The 25558-nt window shown below is 42.2% G+C and overlaps 2 protein-coding genes across 2 annotated transcripts; both read left to right on the forward strand.

Moving 5' to 3' along the window:
• The first annotated feature begins 624 nt into the window (after positions 1-624).
• Positions 625-14695, forward strand: LOC124150806. Its single transcript, XM_046522877.2, has 6 exons — positions 625-1035; positions 5383-5568; positions 8767-8883; positions 9465-9588; positions 11885-12020; positions 14249-14695. The coding sequence occupies exons 1-6, from the start codon at positions 862-864 to the stop codon at positions 14679-14681; spliced, it is 1170 nt and encodes a 389-aa protein (XP_046378833.2). The 5' UTR covers positions 625-861; the 3' UTR covers positions 14682-14695.
• A 4492-nt stretch (positions 14696-19187) lies between these two features.
• On the forward strand, positions 19188-25241 carry LOC124150805. Its single transcript, XM_046522876.2, has 6 exons — positions 19188-19358; positions 21148-21348; positions 22059-22169; positions 22777-22903; positions 23272-23422; positions 24364-25241. The coding sequence occupies exons 1-6, from the start codon at positions 19200-19202 to the stop codon at positions 25205-25207; spliced, it is 1593 nt and encodes a 530-aa protein (XP_046378832.1). The 5' UTR covers positions 19188-19199; the 3' UTR covers positions 25208-25241.
• Positions 25242-25558: the final 317 nt, after the last annotated feature.

The following is a 25558-nucleotide window of genomic DNA, read 5'->3' on the forward strand; positions in this document are numbered from 1 at the left end:
CTGGGATGCAGGGGTAGCGTAATCGTCAGGTTCGATTCTCAAAATTCAAAATGTGTGAAACACACCTTTGGTGTTCCTGAAATAGCTGGAAGAATACATTAAACAACATTATATATAATACGTAATTACTAATCATAGAACATGATGATTGTTGATGTTCTACTACACGTAGGATAATTGTGTTTATGTAACTTGTTTGCTTTTAACTGAAATTATAACTGGAAAAAAATTAAAGACTATCATTTAGTATAAAAACTACAGTAAACTTCGATGATAACGAACACGCGTATAACAAACTGACCGATATAACGAACTTATTTTTTAGTCCCGGCCATTTGTTGTATATATGCTGTTTATATGCTTATAACGAACTACGGTTATAACGAACCAAAATTAGTGGTCCCTTTGAGTTCGTTATAACCGTAGTTTACTGTACTTCAGTAATTTCGTATAAATGTCCGTCTGGAAATCAAGCCGTCAAATAAAACATCGTGTTCTCTTTTGTCATGGGAGTTGAGAAGGAGGCGGGGCTTGAGCGCTAATACCAAATGGCCTCAAATAATGACTTGCCCACGATATTGCCCGACATGTGTTAAGTGAACGTGGTTTCAGCCAAGGTGTGCTGAGGCAGTGATGAAAGAGCGTCTTGCTTAATTGTATAAATAGGCGTTTGACGATAAGGTACGTAAGCCATGATACTCGGTCGCCATGGTAACCAATTGATGTAAATGCCTGGGGGTATCTCACAAAAAAGCTCCATAGACTGTACCTGGACTAGGTGTCATCCAGGTGAACTAGGGCCGGCTACCGCGAAGTCACTTCAACCATTCTGTGGATCAGTGCGTGAGACAACAGTACGGAATGACATCAGGGACAGATTCCGGAAAGCAAGTCCTCACCGACGGCGATGACGTTAGGTCGAAGCCGGGTACAAAGAAGGTACTGTTGTTTGCTGCTGGGATCCTTGCTGCTGCATCCGTAGCTGCTGTAGTCGTGCTGACGGCGTCCATACTGCACACGAAGAACGTCTGGGAGGTAGGTGAAGTGTATGAGCAGGGGTAGAAAGGAAAGAAAGGGTGAGGTTGATGACATGGTATTACGCAGGTGTGAATTGAAAACAAACTATGTCAATGTCACCACAGACAGAAAAAACAAACTGCCAATTGGTAGAATGTGCTCGTTTTCCCCACGAAAGGGAAAAGAAAAGAAAAGAGTATGTATGTGTGAGAGAGAGAAAGAGAGAGAGGGAGCATTTTAGAATGTATTTACCCAAATAACTTCATCCAAATAGATTATATATCTTAATTTAGATATTCTGAAGTGAGAAAAAATGACGTCATAGTTAATTGGCTTTAATTAAGTATATTTAAAGATATGCCGAAGAAGAAACAAATGCATATTTTCAAAAATATATTTTCACAATTAAGGCTACACATCGTTCCGATATAATGGTTCTGAACTATGGAATCCACTGCCGCTCGAACAACACTACTGTAGACTGGGCTAAAGCCACATTTGTTCAAAAGTCTATGCTTCTACATGTTGATAAACTTACATGCATCAATTCCATCTTCTATGGACCGTATCAACATTGTAGGTAGCTATTTTTCTCATGTTATCAATGTAGCAGTATGAGCATTCACTGAGTATATGGCATTTGACACCAAGGAAATGTGCTTGTTAATTATTATTAAATAACAGTCAGCATTGAGAATCGGTAAAATACACACGTTCATATATAGGATAGTTACACACGACCATTCTACCCTAATAAACACATGTATTTACACGACTTAAATCAAACTTGCCATTTGCCAAGCCTAGTTTTCGTAGGCGCCGTTTTAAATAGTATTTGTGTTGACCGATGCTGTGTTAAAATAATATGTGAATGAGTACTTGAATTGTTTGATTGGCATTACTTAGAAGTTGACGGATGACAAAGAAGGCACAATTTATGGATAGTAACTTCTTTAATACTGTAAAGGCGACGTTTGGGTATAAATCCTTTTACCGTTGTCAAGCAGGAAACGTCTCTCTAAAAGTGAAATACTGTTTCCAAGAGTCAGAGAATGATCTGTCTCCATTATCTACAGAAACAGATTTCATTGGACATAAAAGGCAAAAGAGTGTTGAAAATTATATGAATGGATCAAAAAGGCAAAAGAGTGATGAAAATTATATGAATGGATCAAAAAGGCAAAAGAGTGATGAAAATTATATGAATGGATCAAAAAGGCAAAATAGTGATGAAAATTATATTAATTGATCAAAAAGGCAAAAGAGTGATGAAAATTATATGAATGGATCAAAAAGGCAAAAGAGTGATGAACATTATATGAATGGATCAAAAAGGCAAAAGAGTGATGAACATTATATGAATGGATCAAAAAGGCAAAAGAGTGATGAAAATTATATGAATGGATCAAAAAGGCAAAAGAGTGATGAACATTATATGAATGGATCAAAAAGGCAAAAGAGTGATGAAAATTATATGAATGGATCACTGAAAATCAGTGATGACACCCAGTGTTCCCTCTGCCGGTGGGAATGCTCTTTATTTCCCCTAATTATTTTGAGAGTAGTACATACTAAAACATGACATTACTTGTCAATGACAAGGACAAGAGAGAACATAAAAATAGATACAACAGATTGAACATGATATGTCAGATCATAAGCCACAGAAAGATTAATGGTGTTTATGAAATCAGGTATTTCTATAAATACCTTGTTTTCTTACTGGATGAAGACGTGATTTGATGAGGTTCTTTGTGTAACGCCCGCAGCGACTGATGAACGGTGTGGACAGGGATTTTTGACGCGGATGTTGACTGATGCAGCGCGTGATGATCTGATTTATTTTGATTGTCATGACTATGTCATTAAGGATACTAATAGGTAGTGATTGCTTAGTTTAACGGATTTATTATTGTGGCGAGTGGCGCCTGGGTGTATTGTAAGTGTGACATGTGACTGGGTTCTGTCTACCCTCAAGAGCAGGGACTGGACGATTTCGTAGGCTTGACTAGGTTTCTGTCCAGATAGACATACGCTCCGATGTGTCGGAGGGTGCGATTGGACGACACTAAACATAGCATGCACTGGCCCTCTGTATCTTATGAAAACAAATGGAGGAGTAAAGTTGAGTAAAATGAAGTAAAGTTGCTCTCCAAATTAACATCAGCACAGCAGTTTGTTATTATTTTTATCGTCCAAACAACCTTTTGTGGTGTAGACATAACTTTATTTGTAATAGTTTTCTGAAAAGTCTATGTGACTTGATGGAAATTGAATATGGCTTTCTGGGTAATTGGAAAGAAAGAACATACATCGCTATTATTTTAAACAATTACGTATAACATGTCACATTTGGTGTTGTACTTCTCGACTTTTTGCCACTTGTTTAACTTTACTTGTATTTAAACTTTGTAATTTATGCCATTTGTTTGCGGAAGTTAACCGCAATAATGAGATGGGGGACATTTATTTATGAGAAAGCTGACGGGTAACTGAATATATATCACATGCATTTGTATCTTTTTAAACAATTGTTTATAAAATACATGTATTTGGTCCACCGGTTCTGAAATATCTCGATAAGTTGTTAGTTGGTCAGTTATACTTCCATTTAAACCCTAAAATGCATGACATTTATTTGAAAGTTCCCCGCCATCATGGTAAGAAGAGACAGCTGAATGCGGCTTGGCCTAATTTGGGCCTTAACAGTCTACTGCGCTCATATACTGTGGAAAGATATCATTTATCAAATTTAGTATGTATGGGGGGAATTCGCATTGCAGTCAAAAACATGGTTTAGGATGTAAAACAGGAAACGAAATTGATCAAATTGCTGAAACCTATTAGTGTTGATTAAATAGTTTGCGAAAGTTATTTTCTTGTACATGTAAAGAGTTTGCCACCGAAAAGCTTTCTTGTTTACATTTGGGTTTAAGTGAGTGAGTGAGTGAGTTGGGCTTTGGAGTTATGTTTAACGCCGCTTTTAACAGTATTCCAGTTATATCACGGCATGTCAGCTTCATGTGGGAGGAAAGCCCAAAGTGATGCAGGTCTCAGACGTTTACATTTCGGCGAAACCCACGAGCACAGGTATGGTGCTGACAAACCTAGAAACATAATCGGGGCGAACCGGGATTCGAACCCACAATCATAGGTTTCTGGCGTGCCCAAGGGACGCAACTCTGCACAGCGAATCGCGGCGCCTGGGCCACCCATGCCCCCCATTTGGGTTTAAAGGAAGCCAAGTAATGCACAACTATAAACGGATGTGGTACAGATGTCATTACAACTTCTTGCCGCCGGTTGTTGGTTGTTGGCTTTGTTGGTTGCGCCAGCCAGGATAAGGACCAGTTTAGTGTGTCACCAACCAAGCGATGCATGAGGGCACTGACAGGTTTTACATGACCAGCATGAACGACTCAATGACCTTAACGTAAGCGTAGATCGAATTGTATCGTCATAAATTCACCTGGCAAAAAGGTTCTATTAACATTTTGAGACGATGGACAATGCTAGCTGTAAAAACGGGTTCAATCAAATTCCAGTCATATAAATGCGCCAATGGGCGTCACACATTGGTCCCATTTGAGGAATCGAGCATAGATCTGCGGAGTGACGATCTAACGCTTTAACCTCCCACACAGAAGCCACCTTGGTCTCAGCTGTTGCGAGGCAAATTAATTACACCAAAGTGAGTATACTGCGTCACAACGTCATAATTCGTTTGGAATTTGTTTATATTAAACCATAAGTAACACTTACGAGTCTTTGGCCCAGGCCCTAACCTAGTTAACTTATATACCTACAGTACATACTAATTGATTTAATTATTAATATATTTTATTGATATCTTTTCTTTCATGCACATGTTGATAAAATAGTAGGTTAAGACTACAAACAATTTTTCTCAAAATGTTTGAAAAAAGTTCTTCTTGCAGTATAGAGATAACGATTTACGTTACCCAGTTCCTGAAAAACTTGAAAAAGGGTTCAGTAATTTGAACCTTGATTTGGCTTTGTAAAAGAATGCCACAACTTTTAAATTTGTTAATTTGTAGGGGGCACGGGTAGCCAAGTCGTCTAAGGCGCCGCGATTCGCTGTGCAGAGTTACGGCACGCCAGAACCCTATGATTGTGGGTTCGAATCCCGGTTCGCCACGATTATGTTTCTAAGTTTGGCAGCACCATACCCGTGCTCGTGGGTTTCACCGAAGTGGTAAACGTCTGAGACCTGCATCACTTTGGGCTTTCCTCCCACATGAAGCTGACACGCCGTAATATTACTGGAATACTGTGTTAAAAGCGGCGTTAAACCCAACTCACTCACTATTAATTTGTAATACTGTTCTGAATTGTCTTTCACAGGAAGATGCTTTCGTCGGTTACGACATACTTGATGCATCCGACAAGGCTTCAGTCGGTAAACTCGACTTCCTGGCTTCTGATGGACATGCGCATGAGGACCTGTATATCAATGACGTCACACAAGAACAGACGATAAAAGTGGCACACCCTCATTACGACATTTTCGTCCTCAAGAAATACCAAGAGGTAATGCGCGTGTGCGTGTGTGTGCGTGCGTGCGTGCGTGCGTGCGTGCGTGCGTGTGTGTGTGTGTGTGTGTGTGTGTGTGTGTGTGTGTGTGTGTGTGTGTGCGTGCGTGCGTGTGCGTGTGTGTGTGTGGTACACAGTGAAACTTCAACTATTTTGTTGGCTATACATTTTTGTTAACCTTTTTATACTTTCAAAGAACATATTACATGCTGAAGCATATTGGTAATTGCAAAACGGTCCAGGCTTTGGTCGCACCTGATCTAACCCGGGACGGTATGGAACATATGATAATAAAACAGACAAAAAGGTAAATAATGAAATAAGTTGACACACAGGAATAGAGTGAGATAAAAATGGAATACAATAAGAACAATAGAAATACAAGCAAAGGGAAATATAAATATGTAGTAAACTATAAAGAAATGAAGCAAATTAATAATAAAAAAATGTCTTGGTTTTAAAGGATATTTGTGTAGGGTCCAGACAGAACGAATTTCGACGCTATCGTCTAGTATCGGCACTCCGCTTGTCCCAGACAATGGATAAATCGATTTATCACAAAATGGGTAGGCTTCTCGGTGCAGAATAAAGACCACGGATACAAACAACTTCGGGGGGTTGGTGGGTGGGTGGGTAGGGGGTGGGGGCGTCATTTACGGATACATATGCACATAAAAAGGTCAGGTAGGTATGACAATGTCTTTTCAGTGTTTACAATCATGGCGTCGCCTTTGACAGTCGGCTTTCAAGTCCAGACAAAAGATTGGGATTATTGTTATCATTATAAAATTAAAAGTCTTAGATACCGAAAATGAGCGTCTACTTGAGGCACCACTGATGTCTTATACAAGTGCAGGCAACACTGGAGATATCAACGAAGGAACTTAGGGAGGACGGTAGGCGTACCAATTCCAATACCTGTGCTTGTAGACCTCAATGACTTCAGGGTCTATTCCCGAACTTCGAATAGATGGATCTGGCCGACACACGCCCGAAACTTTACTTTGTTCATGTTGTCACTGTGTGGGATATACGACAGCATTTCGTGACATGACGACAATGTAATATGACTGGGCAGGTCCTAAACAAACGTCACGTCTCATAGATTAGAGTAGCTTCCCTTTGATAAAGGACATTCATACTAGCTTGGAACACGATCACTGACGAAGTCATTTTTGTGCTTTATAAATGGCCTTTAAAAAATAATACTTTGCCTCTATGGTAGTGAAGCCATTGCCAAATGGTTTCATTTCAAAATGCCCTTTTGTCTCTGTTCGACTGACTAATCAATACCGATATTGTATGTATAAACAATGTATCCCTTATTTTATGACATTCTATATTGTGTTGCTATGGGTAGCCCAGATATCAGAGCGTTGAAATTCCATAACAAACATAACAATCTTAAGACCGAGCGAATGGTACCAAGATAAAGATGTCAGAAGTGTCACTGTTTGACGACAGCAAGTACACTTATTGTATAATACATAGGGCTTTCCCGTTTTCTGATCGAAGTGAGCCCCCTTCGAAGTGACAGTATGTGATGCACGTATGTTTGATGTGACGCTGATGGATCTGTTTCTGGTGTCTGTCACATTACAGTCACATTAAAATATAGATTTCCGTGTTTTTAAACACCATCTGCTACTATGGAGACATGCTGATGAGAATAGAATGATTTAGTTAAATGAACTATATATCGCAGTCAGCTCAATCTCATTAAAATCAGATCTTAGTTCTCGCTACCGCTAAACAAAGATCTGAGGACATCCCATTACGGGTCACGTCAGACCGACCTTGCGCGAATTTTGACCCACCAATAGCATGACCAATCAGAAGGCAGCTTTCCCGTGCTTTACGGCACTTATTTCAAATTGAATTGGCGACTACGCTTCGAAACATATTTTGACAAATTCTCGATTACAAATTTGAAACCTAAACGAAAGAATATTCTGGAATGGCTAATAGATGGTCTAGATTGTATGGATTCAGTCATTAAACCCGTAACTATCGTTCGGAATACCCCATGTTAAAGTTTTCGAGGTTGTATGATTAGAAATCACATTCCGACTGTCCCTTTCATGATCTGGTAAGCGACGCTCTTATTGGTCGGATAAAAGGTCGTTCTGACGTGACCCCTAATGGGATGTCTTCATATCGTTGTTTAGCGGTAGCGAGAACTAAGGTCTGATTTTAATGAGATTGCAGTCAGCTATAATTTCTTTCCTTCGTGACGCCGAAGACCCGTGATCGATTGACATGGGTACAATATGTGAAGCCCATTTCTGGTGTCCCCGCCGTGATATTGCTTGAAGCTAAAAACGGCGTAAAACAATACTCACTCACTCAGCTATAATTTCCACCCTTCAAGTTTATACATAGCAGTCAAACTCTTCCATGTACAGGGTACCCGTGAAGATCCGGGGTAGAAATGATCTTCAGCAACCCATGCTTGCCATAACAGGCGACTATGCTTGTCGTAAGAGGCGACGAACGGGATCGGGTGGTCAGGCTCGCTGACTTGGTTGATGCATGTCATCCATCCAAATTGCGTGGATCGATTCTTATGATATTAATCACTCGATTGTCTGGTCCAGACTTGATTATATCCAGCCCGCCGTCATATAGCTGGAATATGTTGCTGAGTGCGGCGTTAAACAACAACCAACCAACCAAATCATGTCCAGGGGTTCTAGGTCGTGAGAATTCAATCTGTAAGGGTAACACCGAAATTTACTCAAAAATACTGAGAATAGTATTGACATTGGGGGCGGTGCTGTAGCCTATTGGTATACGCGTTCGCCAGTCTGGCCGAAGACCCGGGTTCGATTCCCCACATGGTAAAATGTGTGAAGCCCATTTCTGGTGTTCCCCGCCGTGATATTGCTGGCATATTATTAAAAGCGTAAAACCATACCCACTCACCGTATTTAAATTGTTTTGATAACAGCAGAGATGATCGAAGTCATCGAATCGGACCACCCGATCCCCTTTCGTCGGATGAGACGCGACAGGGGAAGATGGAGACCTCTGCGGAATCCTCGCGGGGCTGCATCGACTTAAGAAAGGAAACATCGTGTCTCGAATAGTAAACACGATCACTCACATTAACAATGACAGCGTTAATCCACAGCGTGCCCACTTGTCACCACGTGTTACCTATGACGTCACCTGTCACGTGTTTGTCTCCTCCAGGGCCGGGAAATGCTGCTCATCACCTCCAAGCCCGAGGAGGGGCGTCCTCGACGCGTCATTCAATGTGAAGACTCCAACATGACCGACACCGACTTCGTCCCGTCGTCGTCCTTAGTGGTAAGTGGAGAGATATATCGCTCTCCAGGCAGGATGAGGCGTCATAACTCGGCCTTAATATACAGTATATTATGTTTATGTCTGCTTTATTTATATCTATGTAATAAAGCGGTTCGACCTGCCTGCCTGCCTACCTACCCACCCACCCACCCACCCACCTACCTACCTTCCTACCTACCTTCACACACGCGTGCGAGCGCAGTAAAGATCTGTTTATATATATATATAACCAAATGATTTCATCAGGTGTATAAGTATTTAATATACCAAAAAAACAGTTCAGAATACATACATACATACATACATACATACATACATACATACATACATACATACATACATGTAATTAACTCCATCAATAACCGTAATATAGGCGAATTCGCCATCCGTTCCCCCAAACCGTTACACCCCATCGACCACCACCCGTGGAGTCTACCACACCCCTGTAAGTTGTTTATATAATGCAAGTTTACTTATTATACCAATGAATGAGACGAAACCAAACTGATCTGTCTGGCTGTTCCAGGGCCATAGCTACGCCACATGTTTAATGCTCCTATTTCATGTTCTTCTTCCCCAAGGACGGGGTGCTGGTAAAGAGCCCGGATGTGACGATCGAAAATTCTTTCGAGCGGACCTGCAAGCCAATTAAACTTGTTTACAAGTCATGTGACCTGATACCACAGGAACTTTATCAGCAAGAAGGTAAAATACTTTTTTTTTTAAAAACCCTGAAAAAAACACTAAAATATTCAAAATGACCCAGTGTATCCACCGACATCAAAATAAGAAATTGACAACAAATATACCCGTCATTCACACAATATTACCTCATAATCCATGTCTGGAGATTTCGATGAAGTTGGTGGCAGACGCTTTGTGTGTTCATCAATAACCTGATGTAGACAAGCGTGATAATTTATACACTTGAGAAAGAGCCTTAAATCTGTGCTTTGAACAGCGCCTATGACAGGTGCGTGTTCGTCACGAGGTCCCTAGGTCGGTCGCCTCGGGCTACTTGAGCATGGTCTCATTGTGTTGTTGTTTGTTTGTTGTTTAACCCCGCACTCAGAAATATTCCAGTTGTATGACAGCGGTCTGTAAATAATCGAGCCTGGACCAGATAATCAAGTGATTGATATCATGACCATTATCTACGCAATTGGGATACGATGACATGCATCAACCAAGTCAGCGGCCTGACCACCCGATCCCGTTAGTCGCCTATTACACCATGCATGGATTGGATTGTTGAAGACCATTTCTAACCAGGTCTTCGCGGGGGTAGGAGTTAACACATTGTACCTATGTGGGGAATCGGACCAGAACCTTCGGCGTGAGGAGCGATCGCTTTAACAACTGGGCTACGCCGACGCCCCCGTAAGCTAGATGGCCTACTCAAGGGATATATTGGATTTATAACATACGGTGATTACATTCACGGCATGGAGGTGTTAGGATACAACAGTAAAAACATGCATTTGCAGTATAAAAATAAGTCTAGGTTTTGGGACTTGAAGGAGTATCTGTTTTTTCTGATCTGAGAGTTCTTGTAAGTTTAAGGGGGCACGGGTGGCCCAGTCGTCTAAGGCGCCGCAATTCTCTGTGCAGAGTTGCGTCCCTTTGGCACGCCAGAAACATATGATTATGGGTTCGAATCCCGGTTCGCCGCGATTAAGTTTCCGAAGTGGTAAACGTCCGAGACCTGCATCACTTCGGGCTTTCCTCCAACATTAAGCTGACACGCCGGGGATATAACTGGAATACTGTTAAAAGCAGCGTTAAACATAACTCACCCACTCACTCACTTGTAGGTTTATGCTGAAAAAGCTGCGTGGAGAGGCAATCTGGGGAAAAAAAGATATACCATGTACTTAAGTTCGATTAAACCTTGTCAAAATCCAGTTCTTGTGTGATGTGTCACTATGTGATATAACACAACGCATTTTCAAGCTGTTCTTAAAAGTCGATTGTTATCTATAACTTTGTTAATGTCTATATTATGCATAAAAGGTTGCGCAAGTCATTAAAACATATATTGCCTAAGCCGTGATGTCACAGAAACCCTACACAAAAGCACTGAAACAAATTCAGTCATGACACGATATCAGGGCAGACAAGTAAACAGTCTCTCCTTTGGAATGAAACGACATGTGTGAACTATATTTTGGAAATATTTAGGATACGTGCCAAAATGTCACATAACATATTGATCGGAAATAGGTCATAGGATAGTTTCTCTTAAAGTTTTCGATTCCTCTTTGTTTAGTCTGATACATAATAGGCTTAAACACATCTATATTTCTTCGTTAACAGCCTCCCGATATGTGGATATATGGACAGATCCGTTGTTTGAATGTTCTTCGAGCTGCGATAGAGCCTTGTAATTTAGACTAGTCCACGGACTACGGTGCGCTACTATAAAATAGGGTCGGATCGATTTCGCGATTTAGATGCGTTTTGAAACACACTCGAAATAAAAACGGTATTTAATTGGGACCCGCTTAATAATCTATATATAGTTTTGGTTATCTGATAATAATGAGTGAGTATGGCTTAGCGGCGCTTTGAACAGTATTTCAGTTATATCACGGCGTGTTAGCTTTATGTAGGAGGAAAGTCCGAAGTGATGCAGGTTTAAGACGTTTATCACTAAGGTTAAGTGTATAGTGCTGACAAACATAGAAACAGAATCGTGGCGAATCGGGATTCGAACCCATAATCATAGCTTTTTAGTGCGCTTAGGGGAGGCAACTCTGCACAGCGGATTGCGGCGCCTAGACGACTGGGCCACCCGTATCCCCTATACAACATGGATGTGATCTTAATCAGGACAAACGATATAGTTGCATGTCCGTTTAGTTTGGTTTTAAAACGCATGACCGACGCACACTGAATTACATAAAATGTATTTATGTAGTCATGTTCGATATATCGGTACATTCGAGATATTAGATCTCGAGATAACGTCTGCATGTTGAAGTTATTCTCCTTTCTTCAGAATCTACCTCACCTGCTCTTGATGCTCTCCTGAGAGAGAGGCGGGAGGCTAGTAGCTATGGCAACTGGGGTGGACGATGGAAGGGAAGCCTCTTCAGCCCTTGTTGCTGGGGATGTAATCACTATGAACGATGCACGTGAGTACCGTCCAGGCGTGTATCAATGGTAATCTGACTTCCATAGACTTACAGACTATAAATGAATGGTTATATGTGCAGGTAGTTTCCATGGCAACCTTAGGCAGGGTTCCGGGTGTGGGTTGTTTCCATAACAACAGGGTGCTATACATGAGCACATATCTCGATAAAAGTTCTCCTATGTTAGGTTGATGTGGCTATACATAATAACGAGGCGCACGGCCGGTTCTGGCACCTCCAGGTCTCCATCAGTCTTAGCTAACATCGCTCTTGCCATGTATCTAAACCTCACACTTCCAATGCATCTATCAACAGTCCTAAATGCGATCATTGCAATGAATCTATCACAGACTTAAACGTGACCCATCAAGTAAATTTATTTAACAGACCTGAACGTGTCCCCCATCCAACGAATCTAAACAACAAACGTAAACGTATCCCATCCAAAAAATCTATCAACAGACCTAAACGTGACCTATCTAATGAATCTATCAACAGACCTAAACGTGACCTATCCAGTGAATCTATCAACAGACCTAAACGTGTCCTATCTAATGAATCTATCAACAGACCTAAACGTGTCCTATCTAATGAATCTATCAACAGACCTAAACGTGTCCTATCTAATGAATCTATCAACAGACCTAAACGTGTCCTATCTAATGAATCTATCAACAGACCTAAACGCTAACTATCCAATTAATCTATAAACAGACCTTAACGTGACCTATCCAATGAATCTATCAACAGACCTAAACGTGACCTATCCAATGAATCTATCATCAGACCTAAACGTGACCTATCCAATGAATCTATCAACAGACCTAAACGTGACCTATCCAGTGAATCTATCAACAGACCTAAACATGTCCTATCCAATGAATCTATCAACAGACCTAAACGTGACCTATCCAGTGAATCTATCAACAGACCTAAACGTGTCCTATCCAATGAATCTATCAACAGACCTAAACGTGACCTATCTAATGAATCTATCAACAGACCTAAACGTGTCCTATCTAATGAATCTATCAACAGACCTAAACGTGCCCCCTTCCAACAAATCTATTCAACAAACGTTAACGTATCCCATCCAAAGAATCTATCAACAGACCTATACGCGAACCATCAAATCATCTATCAACAGACCTAAACGTGCCCCTTCCAACAAATCTATTCAACAAATGTTAACGTATCCCATCCAAAGAATCTATCAACAGACCTATACGCGAACCATCCAATTAATCTATAAACAGACCTAAACGTGACCTATCCAATGAATCTATCAACAGACCTAAACGTGTCCTATCTAATGAATCTATCAACAGACCTAAACGTGTCCTATCTAATGAATCTATCAACAGACCTAAACGCTAACTATCCAATTAATCTATAAACAGACCTAAACGTGACCTATCCAATGAATCTATCAACAGACCTAAACGTGTCATATCTAATGAATCTATCAACAGACCTAAACGTGTCCTATCTAATGAATCTATCAACAGACCTAAACGTGCCCCCTTCCAACAAATCTATTCAACAAACGTTAACGTATCCCATCCAAAGAATCTATCAACAGACCTATACGCGAACCATCAAATCATCTATCAACAGACCTAAACGTGCCCCTTCCAACAAATCTATTCAACAAACGTTAACGTATCCCATCCAAAGAATCTATCAACAGACCTATACGCGAACCATCCAATTAATCTATAAACAGACCTAAACGTGACCTATCCAATGAATCTATCAACAGACCTAAACGCTAACTATCCAATGAATCTATCAACAGACCTAAACGCTAACTATCCAATGAATCTATCAACAGACCTAAACGCTAACTTTCCAATGAACCTATCAACAGACCTAAACGTGACCTATCTAATGAATCTATCAACAGACCTATACGCGAACCATCCAATCATCTATCAACAGACCTAAACGTGTCCCCTTCCAACAAATCTATTCAACAGACGTACACGTATCCCATTCAAATAATCTACCAACAGACCTATACGCGAACCATCCTATCATCTATCAACAGACCTAAACGTGACCTATCAAATGAATCTATCAACAGACCTAAACGTGACCTATCCAATGAATCTATCAACATACCTAAACGTGACCTATCTAATGAATCTATCAACATACCTTAACGCGAACCATCCAATCATCTATCAACAGACCTAAACGTGACCCTCCCAATGCATGTGTTCCAGAGCCCTGAACTGCACCCCTCCCCTGGACGAGCTCGACCGGATATGCATGGACTACACCTTCTGCACAAAGTGCTGGCACGACACCCCCACACGTGACCTCCCTCACTGCGACTGCCTCAAGGACCTCATCACTGACCTCACCCACATCCGGTGTCCACCCAACAACTACAGAGAATGCCGCCTGTACCGCAGTGACCTCAAGGGCATCATGACTGGTCATCGGTGCTGGGGTCGACTGGTCACTAAGATGTACGAGGCCTATCACTGTGGCTACAAGCAGGTGGGCTGCAGTCGCGGTCAGTGCCAGACCAAACCAGAATACTGTGTCCGGGGAAAGACCATGGTCCGAAACAATTTCAAGTGTGAGAGTTTTATGACCTGTGAGGAATCAACAAGGAAACTTGGTGGAGCTGCTAATTTCCGATCTTATTAAATATATTTCAATTATGACCATGTTGTGTGCTCTGTTCAATGGAGGGGCACGGGTGGCCAAGTCGTTTAAGGCGCAGCATTCTGCTGTGTAGAGTTGCCTCCCTTGGGCGCGCCACAAACCTATGATTATGGGTTCGAATCCCGGTTCGCCCCAATTTGGGTCTAGCTTTGTCAGCGCCATCCGCCTGCTGGGGTTTTACCAGAGTGGTAAGCGTCTGAGACCTGCGTCACTTCGGGCTTTCCCCACACATTAAGCTGATACAGTATCTTCACCAGAACTGGGTTTTATATTTGTCAAATATTTGTTCGTCGTGACCGACTCCATGGTCTTGTAGATAAAGCCTATGCATGGAGAGCCGAGAGGGGTAGAACAAGGACTGGTCGGCTCGAGCCGGGCTCGGGAACAGGATACTGTGTTTGAGTAGGGTATCACGGTTAAATATCACTGCGATATGGGCCAACTCTATAAAACGGCATGATAGTCCGGACTAGTACAGACAGACAGACAGACACGCACGTGCAATAACCGTGCACGCGACGTTCAAATCAACGTCACCCCATCTCATTTCATGAAAAGTTCACAGGACGTGTCGGGCTGCCAGTTCTTTAGTCCATTCAATATGCGCTACACGATCACTTTTGTACTGAAACACATATTACATGCTTAAAGTTGTTATGTCGGGCTCGCTGAATTGGTTGATGCATGTCATCGTATTCCAATTGCGTAGAGCGATGCTCATGATGTCGATCATTGGATTGTCTGGTCTAGAGTCGATTATTTACCCTATAAAGCTGGAATATCGTTGAGTGCGGCGCTAAAAAATCCAAACCAAACCAAAAGCAGTACTCAAGTCTTCAAGAATGGCACACTTACTTAAGCTATCCTGGATTATCAAATCTGATAAAATACTAAATACAAGTCCGAATGTACAGTAAAATACGTTATAACGAACTGACGGATATTACGATCTTCATTTTTGGTTCCCGGCCATTTGCTGTATAGATGCTGTATATATGCTTATAACGAACTACGGTTATAACGAACTAAAATTAGTGGTCCATTTGAGTTCGTTTTAACCGTAGTTTACTAACCGTAGTGAGTTGTGTGTAATCGTGTTAAACATAGCAGTATTGTCATATGTATTATGGGAGAACACATGGCTGATAGAGAACGTCACCACAAGCAGTTCATGTGTTACTTCTGTAGTCAAACACCTAATGCATACTTGTATATAACACAATATACTCACCACCAAAAGAAACGCGAACCACAGAAACATATATATAAGTGTGTACGTTAAGAGAGATAAATGTTTACAACGTTTTCCAATAAATGATAAAACTAACAATCAGTCAAGTGTTACCACAATGTCTTTATTCTAATCATGATATGCTGCACGTGATTTCCAAACTTTACACGATAATCATGCACGAGACAAATTGTGCATCTCGAGTCATGGATCTATGACGTCACATGTGATGCGTTCATGAGCGTCGGTTCACATGAAATACCAGTTTGTTTGTTTGTGCGCCGAACCAATCTAATATCTCCTGAATATGAGTAATTCTTCATAATATATTAAATAACATGTATGATGTTCGCGTTTCTTTTGTCGGTGAGTATATAAAAATTGTATTGTGCGAGAACTTTGAACATATCTTGCTCAATTTCTTGGTGCTATTTTCTATGACACACATACGCGCTCATACACGCACATACACGCGCGCTCACACACGCACATACACGCGCTCACGCACACACGCTGATCAGAGTAGCTCCTGTATTACGACGAAAAGGACTAGACCGAATATTGCAGTAAGTTAATGTACGGTCGAATGGATTTAGTGGGTAGTGATTAAAGTGAGTGAATGAGTACGATTTTACGCCGCTTTTAGCAATATTCCAGCAATATCACGGCGGGGGATACCAGAAATGGGCTTCACAAATCGTACCCATGTCGGGAATCGAACCTGGGTATTCAGCGTGACGAGCTAACGTCACCGGGGAGTGATTTAAGCCCTATGATTATAATATTCTGCACAACATTAAGGATATTAAGAGTGTCCAGGCGATGACTGAATATGACTTTGGAGATGGCGTCATATGAATAACATGCAGGTAAATCATTGTCTTGCCTTTGCATGTGTTTGTGTCAGGTGGGGCAGGATACGCTCATCTTTCTCGAACAGCTATTATCATCACTATTTGATAGAGATTCATAAACACATTCTTATGCTATCGTACACTCGACTCTTCTTTTAGCAGATATTTCTTATGAATATGAAAAGAGTACTCCGACTTTTTTATTGCCATGGAACTAACATATTCATCTTAATTTCCTTTAAAAATAATCTGGAATCGCGTTCCTCTGCCTTTCTCAGCATCGCTATCAAGGATTGAGAAGCATATTTAAATTTTGATATCTCATTGTTTCACCCTTTACTTTCTCTTATATAAATGACAGAAAGGATTGGCATCCCTTTTTCAAAATAATATGGATTCCATCGTGGAATCTTTTTATGGAAGCTTTTTTTCCGTGGTATCAATCTGCTTTTTCACATCTTCGTGAATGGGTTTTCCTGCATCAAGTACAAGCTTGAGTGAAACAATTAAACCAGCCTGAATGAAAGGAAAGAATTAATTGAAATATCAATATTGCCCTAACAGAAACATGTAGCCAACGTGTTCTGACGTGATTTGATATTAAATTAATGAAATATTCATAATTCAAATTATCGGCGTTGCAGACACCAATCAAAGATCGGAGTGACCACTTATCTACTTCCAATCGAAATAATCACTGACACTGCATGTATGATTTCCTTAAGAATAAAACAGGTTTGACATTTTCTCCTGCATTATGTTGTGAACATAATTAACAGGCCTATTCACAGTCTCACTGTTGCCCAAACAATATCACTGCAAACCTACCCAAAGAAGACACCAGGTGTTGGGGCAGCATGTTCTGCACTGCTCGTGACAAGTCGTTGCCGAAAGATTAGACAAACGTTTTTAAATTGCAAGGACCGTTTGCACCTTTATTGAATTTAGGAATATATATAAAAGGAAATACGAATACAAAGATAACACTCACCATGTTGTTGTGTCCTCGTTGGGCGCCAAGATATGATTGCGAGGGAACGCTATACATATATTTTTACAGGAGCTTCAATAACAAATTACGAATACTGCGGAAGTTCGTTGTCTCGAAAGTGGTAGCACACACATAGACCCCCAACGCCCACCCCCGCCACACACAGACACACACACACACAGATCCCCACCCCTACTCCCTGCCGCACACACAGAGAGATCCCCACCCCTACTCCCTGCAGCACACACAGAGAGATCCCCACCCCTACTCCCTGCAGCACACACAGAGAGATCCCCACCCCTACTCCCTGCAGCACACACAGAGAGATCCCCACCCCTACTCCCTGCAGCACACACAGAGAGATCCCCACCCCTACTCCCTGCAGCACACACAGAGAGATCCCCACCCCTACTCCCTGCCGCACACACAGAGAGATCCCCACCCCTACTCCCTGCAGCACACACAGAGAGATCCCCACCCCTACTCCCTGCAGCACACACAGAGAGACCCCCACTCCCTACCCTCGCCGCACACACATATATACCACCAACCCCGTCGCTCACACACACACACACACACACACACACACACACACACACACACACACACACACACACACACACACACACACAGAGGCTCCAAACCCGAACCGCCGCTCACACACACACACACACACACACACACACACACACACACACACACACACACACACACACACACACACACACACACACACACACACACACACACACACACACACACAGGCTCCAAACCCGAACCCCCACCCCCGCCGCTCACACACACACAGACACACACAGACAGACACACAGAGGCTCCAAACCCGAATCCCCACCCTCGCCGCACACACTCACATACCCCAAGTCCTGTCTCTCTCTCTCTCTCATACACATACATACACAGCCCCAACCCCCAGTCCCGTCGCTCTCTCTCTCTCTCTCTCTCTCTCTCTCTCTCTCTCTCTCTCTCACACACACACACACACGAACAGAAAATCATTTTCAAATGCACATATTTTACTTTTACCTGAGAACTGTAATAACATGGACAGGTTACATGGGGACAAACGGCGTTGAGATGTCACGCCTGTACAATCCTCTTACGTAACATTGCTGTTTACAATCTTAACCGATTATTTATTGATCTAACATGATTGATAGCAAGTCCCGATGTTCATGCGCTACATGCACAGTGACATAAATAACTGCAGCAATCCATTCGTCACTTGACAATACTAAGAAACCAATGATCCCCCGGCCATTGTTCCGTACCACAAGGAACGCCTTTAGCTCAAGGGCATCGATGGATGCACGGCGTTACGTCACAGCTGCTTTGCCTCGCTTTGTGTGTTGCGTAATAGACATATGTTAGTTGACATAGGTATATAAGGGATAGCATGGTCAGTGATGGTCAAACCCGACACAATGGAGAAAGCAACAAAGAAGCCCAGCGCCCGGCAGTTTGGATGCTCAGGCTATCTGATTGTCCTCATCTTCTTGTTTGCATCAGCTACTCTCCTTGCAGGATCCGTGTTGGTTTATCTTCAGCATATAAGGAGAGTTCAGGTGAGCTTTTGAATCGTTGTCTATCATATATCCCCCCGTCACACGTTTGCGAGCCTCACCTTTTTTCGAACCCCTTACAAAGTGTAAAGACGCGGTTAATGACGCATTTAAGAAAGACTCTTAAACGCCCACTGAAGACGTCAAAGAGAACGCCACATGCCGCTGTATTTTTCTGTTGCGAAGCTACTCGAGGAAAAAAAGACATTGAATTAGTAATGAAAACATACATCAAAACTTACCTTTTCACTAGTCCACATTTTAATCAAATTTGATCTGGTGATAATTTTGCATGGGAACAATCGTATGTAGCGATTATTTATCCGCTGATGTTTGTAATTTTTTATGTGAATGTCATGTGACTGATCATGTGATGCATCTAACTATTAACCTAACTGTAAGTTTAATCATGTGACGGTAACAAGATGGCGCCTGATCGGCTCGTCTCCTCTGTGAATCATTGTCCTATACTATTTACAAGGAATGGTCATTTAACAGAAATAAATGTTCTAAAAGGCAATACTTTATTTAAACGTATTGGGATTGTTATCAGACACGCCATGAGAAATACTTCTTTGGGGCTCGAAGACCCATAACACCGTATTCCACTCAGTGCTTTGTGAAAATAGGAAACGCAGTCTCACAGGTGTTCTTAAAGCTAAACACCAACAACAACAGCAACAACAACAACAACAACAACAACAACAATAGTCTCCAAGTCTACAGTCTATAATACTCAATGCTAAAGGATAGTGCTGGCATATTGCTGGAAGCGGCGTAAAATCATACTCATTCACTCACTTAAGGTGAGGTGAGGTGAGGTGAAATTGGGTTTAACGTCGCGTCCAAGATTATTGCACTTATATAGCGACGTGCATGCACGTGTATGTGTGTGTGTGGCTGCTTGTACTAGTCCGGACTGATGCCGATTTATAGTGCTAGCTCAATGAGATACCATGCCGCAGTTTAACATGAATACCCCACTCAGACACAGTATACTGACTCCGAGCCGACCAGTCCTTGTTTTAGCCCCTTAATGCGAGCGCCAGACAGGGTAACAACAAGTACAATCTTTTAACGTCTTTTTGTATGACGCGGCCGGGGATCGAACCCCGGACCTTCCCATCTCCGGGCGGACGCTCACTTAAGGAGATACCGGGGTATAATTCTGACATATAACTTTTTAGTAAATTTTCTAATCGTTTTATGTCGCGCCGCACGCCCGTTTTAGATTCCAGACATGGGTACGGTGTGTGAAGCCCTTTTCCGGTGTGAGATTTCTGGAATATTGCTAAAAGCGGCGTAAAACCATACTCACTCTAACTGTTTGTTGACATGCATCCACAAAGTCCTCCCGATCCTGTTCGTCGCCTCTTTGAGTAGTTTTGAAGCTCGTTAATCGAGTCTGCTTGAAACAGATATTTCGGAATGTATTTCGTGGTTCAGAACTTGTTTAATATTTATTCGGATTTGTAACACGCTTCTCTTTTCATATCAAGTTTATGTCGAATAAAATGTACTTATACCGAGCTTTAGAGAAATAATAACGAGTTTCGTATCCTATTTTTAGCTAGGTTTTAATGAACTTTCAACAACATTACGCTATACCCATGTGTCCTTAACATAGAGTCGCTTCACTCCTAAATGCATATCAAAACATCTCTGCGAACTATATATATAAACCGCTCGATATTTGAGAAATCCAACCTGAAATGCTGTTTAAAGTGGCGTTAAACCCGGCCCACTCACTCACTCACTCACTCACTCACTCTTTACTCATTGTCTACGTCAGCTACCACACCAAGTGGTGTTCTCCCATGACGTCACGGAGCCCGACCGCTACCTCGAGGGGAAGATGACCTTCACCGACACTGAAGGCGGGAAGACAAAGGAAGTCACGCAAAATGTCTTCACGGACGAGACAAAACGAGAACAGGTTCTCCACATTTCCGGCGAGAGGATGGAAGTTTATGTGCTACAAAAGTTTGCAGAGGTAGAGCAGTTTCTCCAACTTTATATTCTCCTGTTTCTTCAACTTTATGTTCTTCAGTTTCTACAACTTATGTTCTCCTGTTTCTCCAACTTTATGTTCTTCAGTTTCTCCACCTTTATGTTCTTCAGTTTCTACAACTTTATGTTCTTCAGTTTCTCCAATTTTATGTTCTTCAGTTTCTCCAACTTTATGTTCTTCAGTTTCTCCAAATTTATGTTCTTCAGTTTCTCCAACTTTATTTTCTTCAGTTTCTCCAACTCTATGTTCTTCAGTTTCTCCATCTTATGTACTTCAGTTTCTCCAACTTTATGTTCTATATCTTCAACTTTATGTTCTTCACTTTCTACAACTTTCTGTTCTTCAGTTTCTCCTACTTTATGTTCTTTATCTTCAACTTTATGTTCTTCAGTTTCTCCAACTTATATTCTTCAATTTCTCCAACTTTATGTTCTTCAGTTTCTCCAACTTTAGGTTCTCCTGTTTCTCTAACTTTATGTTCTTCAGTTTCTACAACTTTATGTTCTTCAGTTTCTCCAACTTTATGTTCTTCATCTTCAACTTTATGTTCTTCAATTTCTCCCACTTTTGTTCCTCAGTTTCTCCAACTTTATGTTCTTCAGTTTCTCTAACTTAAGTTCCTCAGTTTCTCCAACTTTATGTTCAGTTTCTCCAACTTTATGTTCTTCAGTTTCTCCAACTTTGTGTTCCAGGGTCAGCAGATGGCAGTGGTGTTTTTGACCAACTCAACATCAGAGGGCAGTATCGTCATGTGTACTGATGCTCCGCTGGAAGGAGAATACATTCCGAAAGCTCATCTGATGGTAATTGTTTCAGCAAATGCATACCACAATCCGTCAATGTCAGTTCGAGTTCGAATAATTGGCTAAGCAAAACATATTTATCGTAGGTTCGAATCTCACACTCGCCCTGATTATGATTCTTTTTTTCTTTTTTTTTTGACATTTTTTATTCCTTTCAAAGGGTTGATTATGATTCTTTGTTTGTTCTCACCACATGCGTACAAATGGATTTGACAAAAATGGTAAATGACAAAGAACTGCACCACTTCAGGCTTTCCCGATATAACTATTTGGTTGTTTGCTGTTTAACGCCGCTCTCAGCAATATTCCAGCTATTTGTCGGCAGTCTGTAAACAATCGAGTCTGGACTAGACAATCCGGTGACCAACATCATGGGCATCGCAATCGGAATACGATGACATGTATCAACCAAGTCAGCGAGCCTGAGCACCTGATCCCGCCAGTCGCCTCTTTCGACAGGCATAGTCGCCTTTTACGGCAGGCATGGGTTGCTGAAGACCTATTCTACCCGGATCTTCACGGGTCCGATATAACTGAAACACTGTTCAAATCGGCGTAAAACTCAACTTACTTAATGTATTTCATGTCTTATTACATTCTTTTCCAGAATGCAAAAGAGCATGATTTTGAGGGAACCATGAAAATGGCAGAAAACTTCCACCCTGCTAAAAAGACGCTCGAGTTCCAGTACCGTCGCTGTGCCGACATCCCTAAGAACATGTTCAGCACTGACGGTACGTACAGGTCTTTTCTCGCACCAGCTGGGGCAGTATATGTCATTCCGTGCACTTTCCTCGGTGTTCTGGGGCAGTAAAAGTCGTCACTGGCCTTCGCATCATTCTCGTTGTCGGCCGAATTAGCCGATCCATCTCTCCCTGTGACCTCGTGGTCAAGGACGCCAAAATAGTGTTGAGCTACGTCACTAAGCCGCGTCAGGATCCGCTGGTTGTGGGTTCGCACCGATTATGATCCTTTGACTATTGGTCTCATCTTTAGCCTTCATCTCATCGGGATTTCTTCCGAATGTAAGTTAGAATATTTATTAAATACTGATATAGTACGTAAACCCTTCACACAGTCAGCATTTCGTTTCTTTTCACAGTAAGCACGTCGAACGTCGATCACGAGACACCATCTTCACCCCTAGTGAGAACGAAGCGGGACGTGCCATATGGCTCCTGGTGCGGCCCGGGTCTCGGGGGACTTGGCCTATCCTGCTGCCCTGCGTGCAACGCACCCTATCAAAGTTGCGTGTAAGTTGAAAATGTTGGAGGATAACTGACTGACTGAGTATGGTTTTACGCCGCTTTTAGCAATATTCCAGCAATATCACGGCGGGGGACACCAGAAATGGGCTTCACACATTGTACCCATGTCGGGAATCGAACCCGGGTCTTCGGCGTGACGAGCGAACGCTTTAACCACTAGGCTACCCGACCGCCCCGTTGGAGGATAAACTTTGTTTGGTTTGTTGTTTAACGCTGCACTCAGCAATATTCCATCTTCATGACAACAGTCTGTAAATAATCGAGTCTGGAACACACAATCCAGTGATTGACATCAGGAGCTTCGCTCTAGGCAATTGGGATACGATGACATGCATCAATCAAGTCAGCGAGCCTGACCAGCCGATCCCCTTAGTCGCCTCTTGCGTTAAGCATGGGTTGCTAAGACCAATTCTCCGATCTTCACGGGTCGCAGAATTAACTATTCTTACACATTGACTATTTTTAACTGACGACGCGTGTCAACACCAGAAATCATTGCGCATATGTAACGTTCGTATATGCTAGCCAGCATTTAAAACAGAATTGTTTTATTACGGCAATATTACCACTAGAGCACAAAAACCAGGCCCGCTCATGGACTAAATTGAATAAAATAAAATTGCGTTTTCAGAATGCTGGTTAGTATAGTGTCAATTTGTCTATTTTCAAAAGCTGATTGTTAAATTATAACAAAGACAATAACAATGGACACTATTACGTCATCAGATCAATAGGTTGACTGCAGTCTTTAGAGGTCCACACTTGCCCTTGTATTTTCTCTTTTAACTGTCAATGCATACAATAAGCTATAGTTACTGGCATGTGACCAATCAGTCCTACTATTCATACCCTCGGACAGAAACCGGTAATTCGCCAAAGCTGCTAACTCTTGTCGTTTGTTTGATACCTTTATGACGTGTCTTCAGTGCCAACACCTGTGCTCCCCTCACGGACGAAGTGGACGAGTCCTGTTTCACGTTTAAGATGTGCGAAGAATGTACCAGCCACAGAACATCTGGACTGCCGTCATGCTTCTGCATCAAAGACTTCAGCGATGACCTTGAGAGTTCTCGTTGCAAAGGTCGATGGGGACTTATGAATGGACCAGGTTACGGGATGAACATCGACTATCATTCCAATGGTATGAACAATGTGGTTGAGAATCGGGTGAATGCGGCGCAAGATATGGCCAAAGTCCACACAGATGTGGCCGAAGCCCACACAGATGTGGCAATATCAACGGCTGAAATAGCCAACACACAAGCTGACACCGTCAATGCTATGGCCAAGCTTCTCAGTGAAGCGGTCAACTCAGGTGGACCGTCAGATATGCCTGTACCGGACATCCCTGCTCCCGCCTATCCATCAAGCATCGGAAGTCTGGCTTCGCTTAAGACCGCTGAGGCGACTGCCGACGCCCAACGGGAGGTTCAGGGTGCGCTCGCCGATCTCGCGAAGGCTAACCTCAGGGCCAATGTCCTTGGGAGAAAGAAGCGCCAAATAGGTTATAACTCGATCCCAATGTCGTACGACCGTCGTGCATGTTTGAAATACCGTAGTCGTACCATGACTGAGTTAATGCATCAGAGATGCTGGTGTCCCGTATTCATCCGTGTTAAGTACGTCTGCGGATATCAGCAAGTGGCAGGTTCCTGCAAGACTACCGCTGATGGAGAGAAGTGCGCCGTCAAGTATCAAATCTGTAGCAGGATCATGTCCAAAAACACCCTGAATGCCGTGAGCTTTCAGAAATGTCCAAGCATCCCGTGATGCATGTTTCCAAATAAAGGCTGTTTTGACAAGATAGACATCGTTGTTTGCGTATATTTCGACACAATTTGTTTGTTTGTTTGTTGTTTAACGCTGCAATATTCCAGCTTTATGACGGCGGTCTGTAAATAATCGAGTGAACTACGCAATTGGGATCGATGACATGCATCAACCAAGTCAGCGAGCCTGACCACCCGATCCCGTTAGTCGCCTCTTACGACAAGCATGGGTTGCTGAAGACCTATTCTACCTCGGATCCTCACGGGCCATTTCGGCACAATTGAAATATTTTTTATGAGTATATTCATAGCAACGATGTGAGTGAGTGAGTGAGTATGGTTTTACGCCGCT

This window comes from Haliotis rufescens, unplaced genomic scaffold (assembly GCF_023055435.1).
Source record: "Haliotis rufescens isolate VD_foot unplaced genomic scaffold, xgHalRufe1.0.p SCAF_21, whole genome shotgun sequence".
Lineage (NCBI taxonomy): Eukaryota > Metazoa > Mollusca > Gastropoda > Lepetellida > Haliotidae > Haliotis > Haliotis rufescens.

Bases quoted from the DNA above. Each gene is read 5' to 3' on its own strand.
- LOC124150806 (XM_046522877.2), top strand. From the start codon at position 862: ATGACATCAGGGACAGATTCCGGAAAGCAAGTCCTCACCGACGGCGAT. The intron at 5,569-8,766 runs GTAATGCGCGTG...TGTCTCCTCCAG, and splicing joins TCCTCAAGAAATACCAAGAG to GGCCGGGAAATGCTGCTCAT. The intron at 12,021-14,248 runs GTGAGTACCGTC...CATGTGTTCCAG, and splicing joins AATCACTATGAACGATGCAC to AGCCCTGAACTGCACCCCTC.
- LOC124150805 (XM_046522876.2), top strand. From the start codon at position 19,200: ATGGTCAAACCCGACACAATGGAGAAAGCAACAAAGAAGCCCAGCGCC. The intron at 22,170-22,776 runs GTAATTGTTTCA...ATTCTTTTCCAG, and splicing joins TTCCGAAAGCTCATCTGATG to AATGCAAAAGAGCATGATTT. The intron at 22,904-23,271 runs GTACGTACAGGT...TTCTTTTCACAG, and splicing joins GAACATGTTCAGCACTGACG to TAAGCACGTCGAACGTCGAT.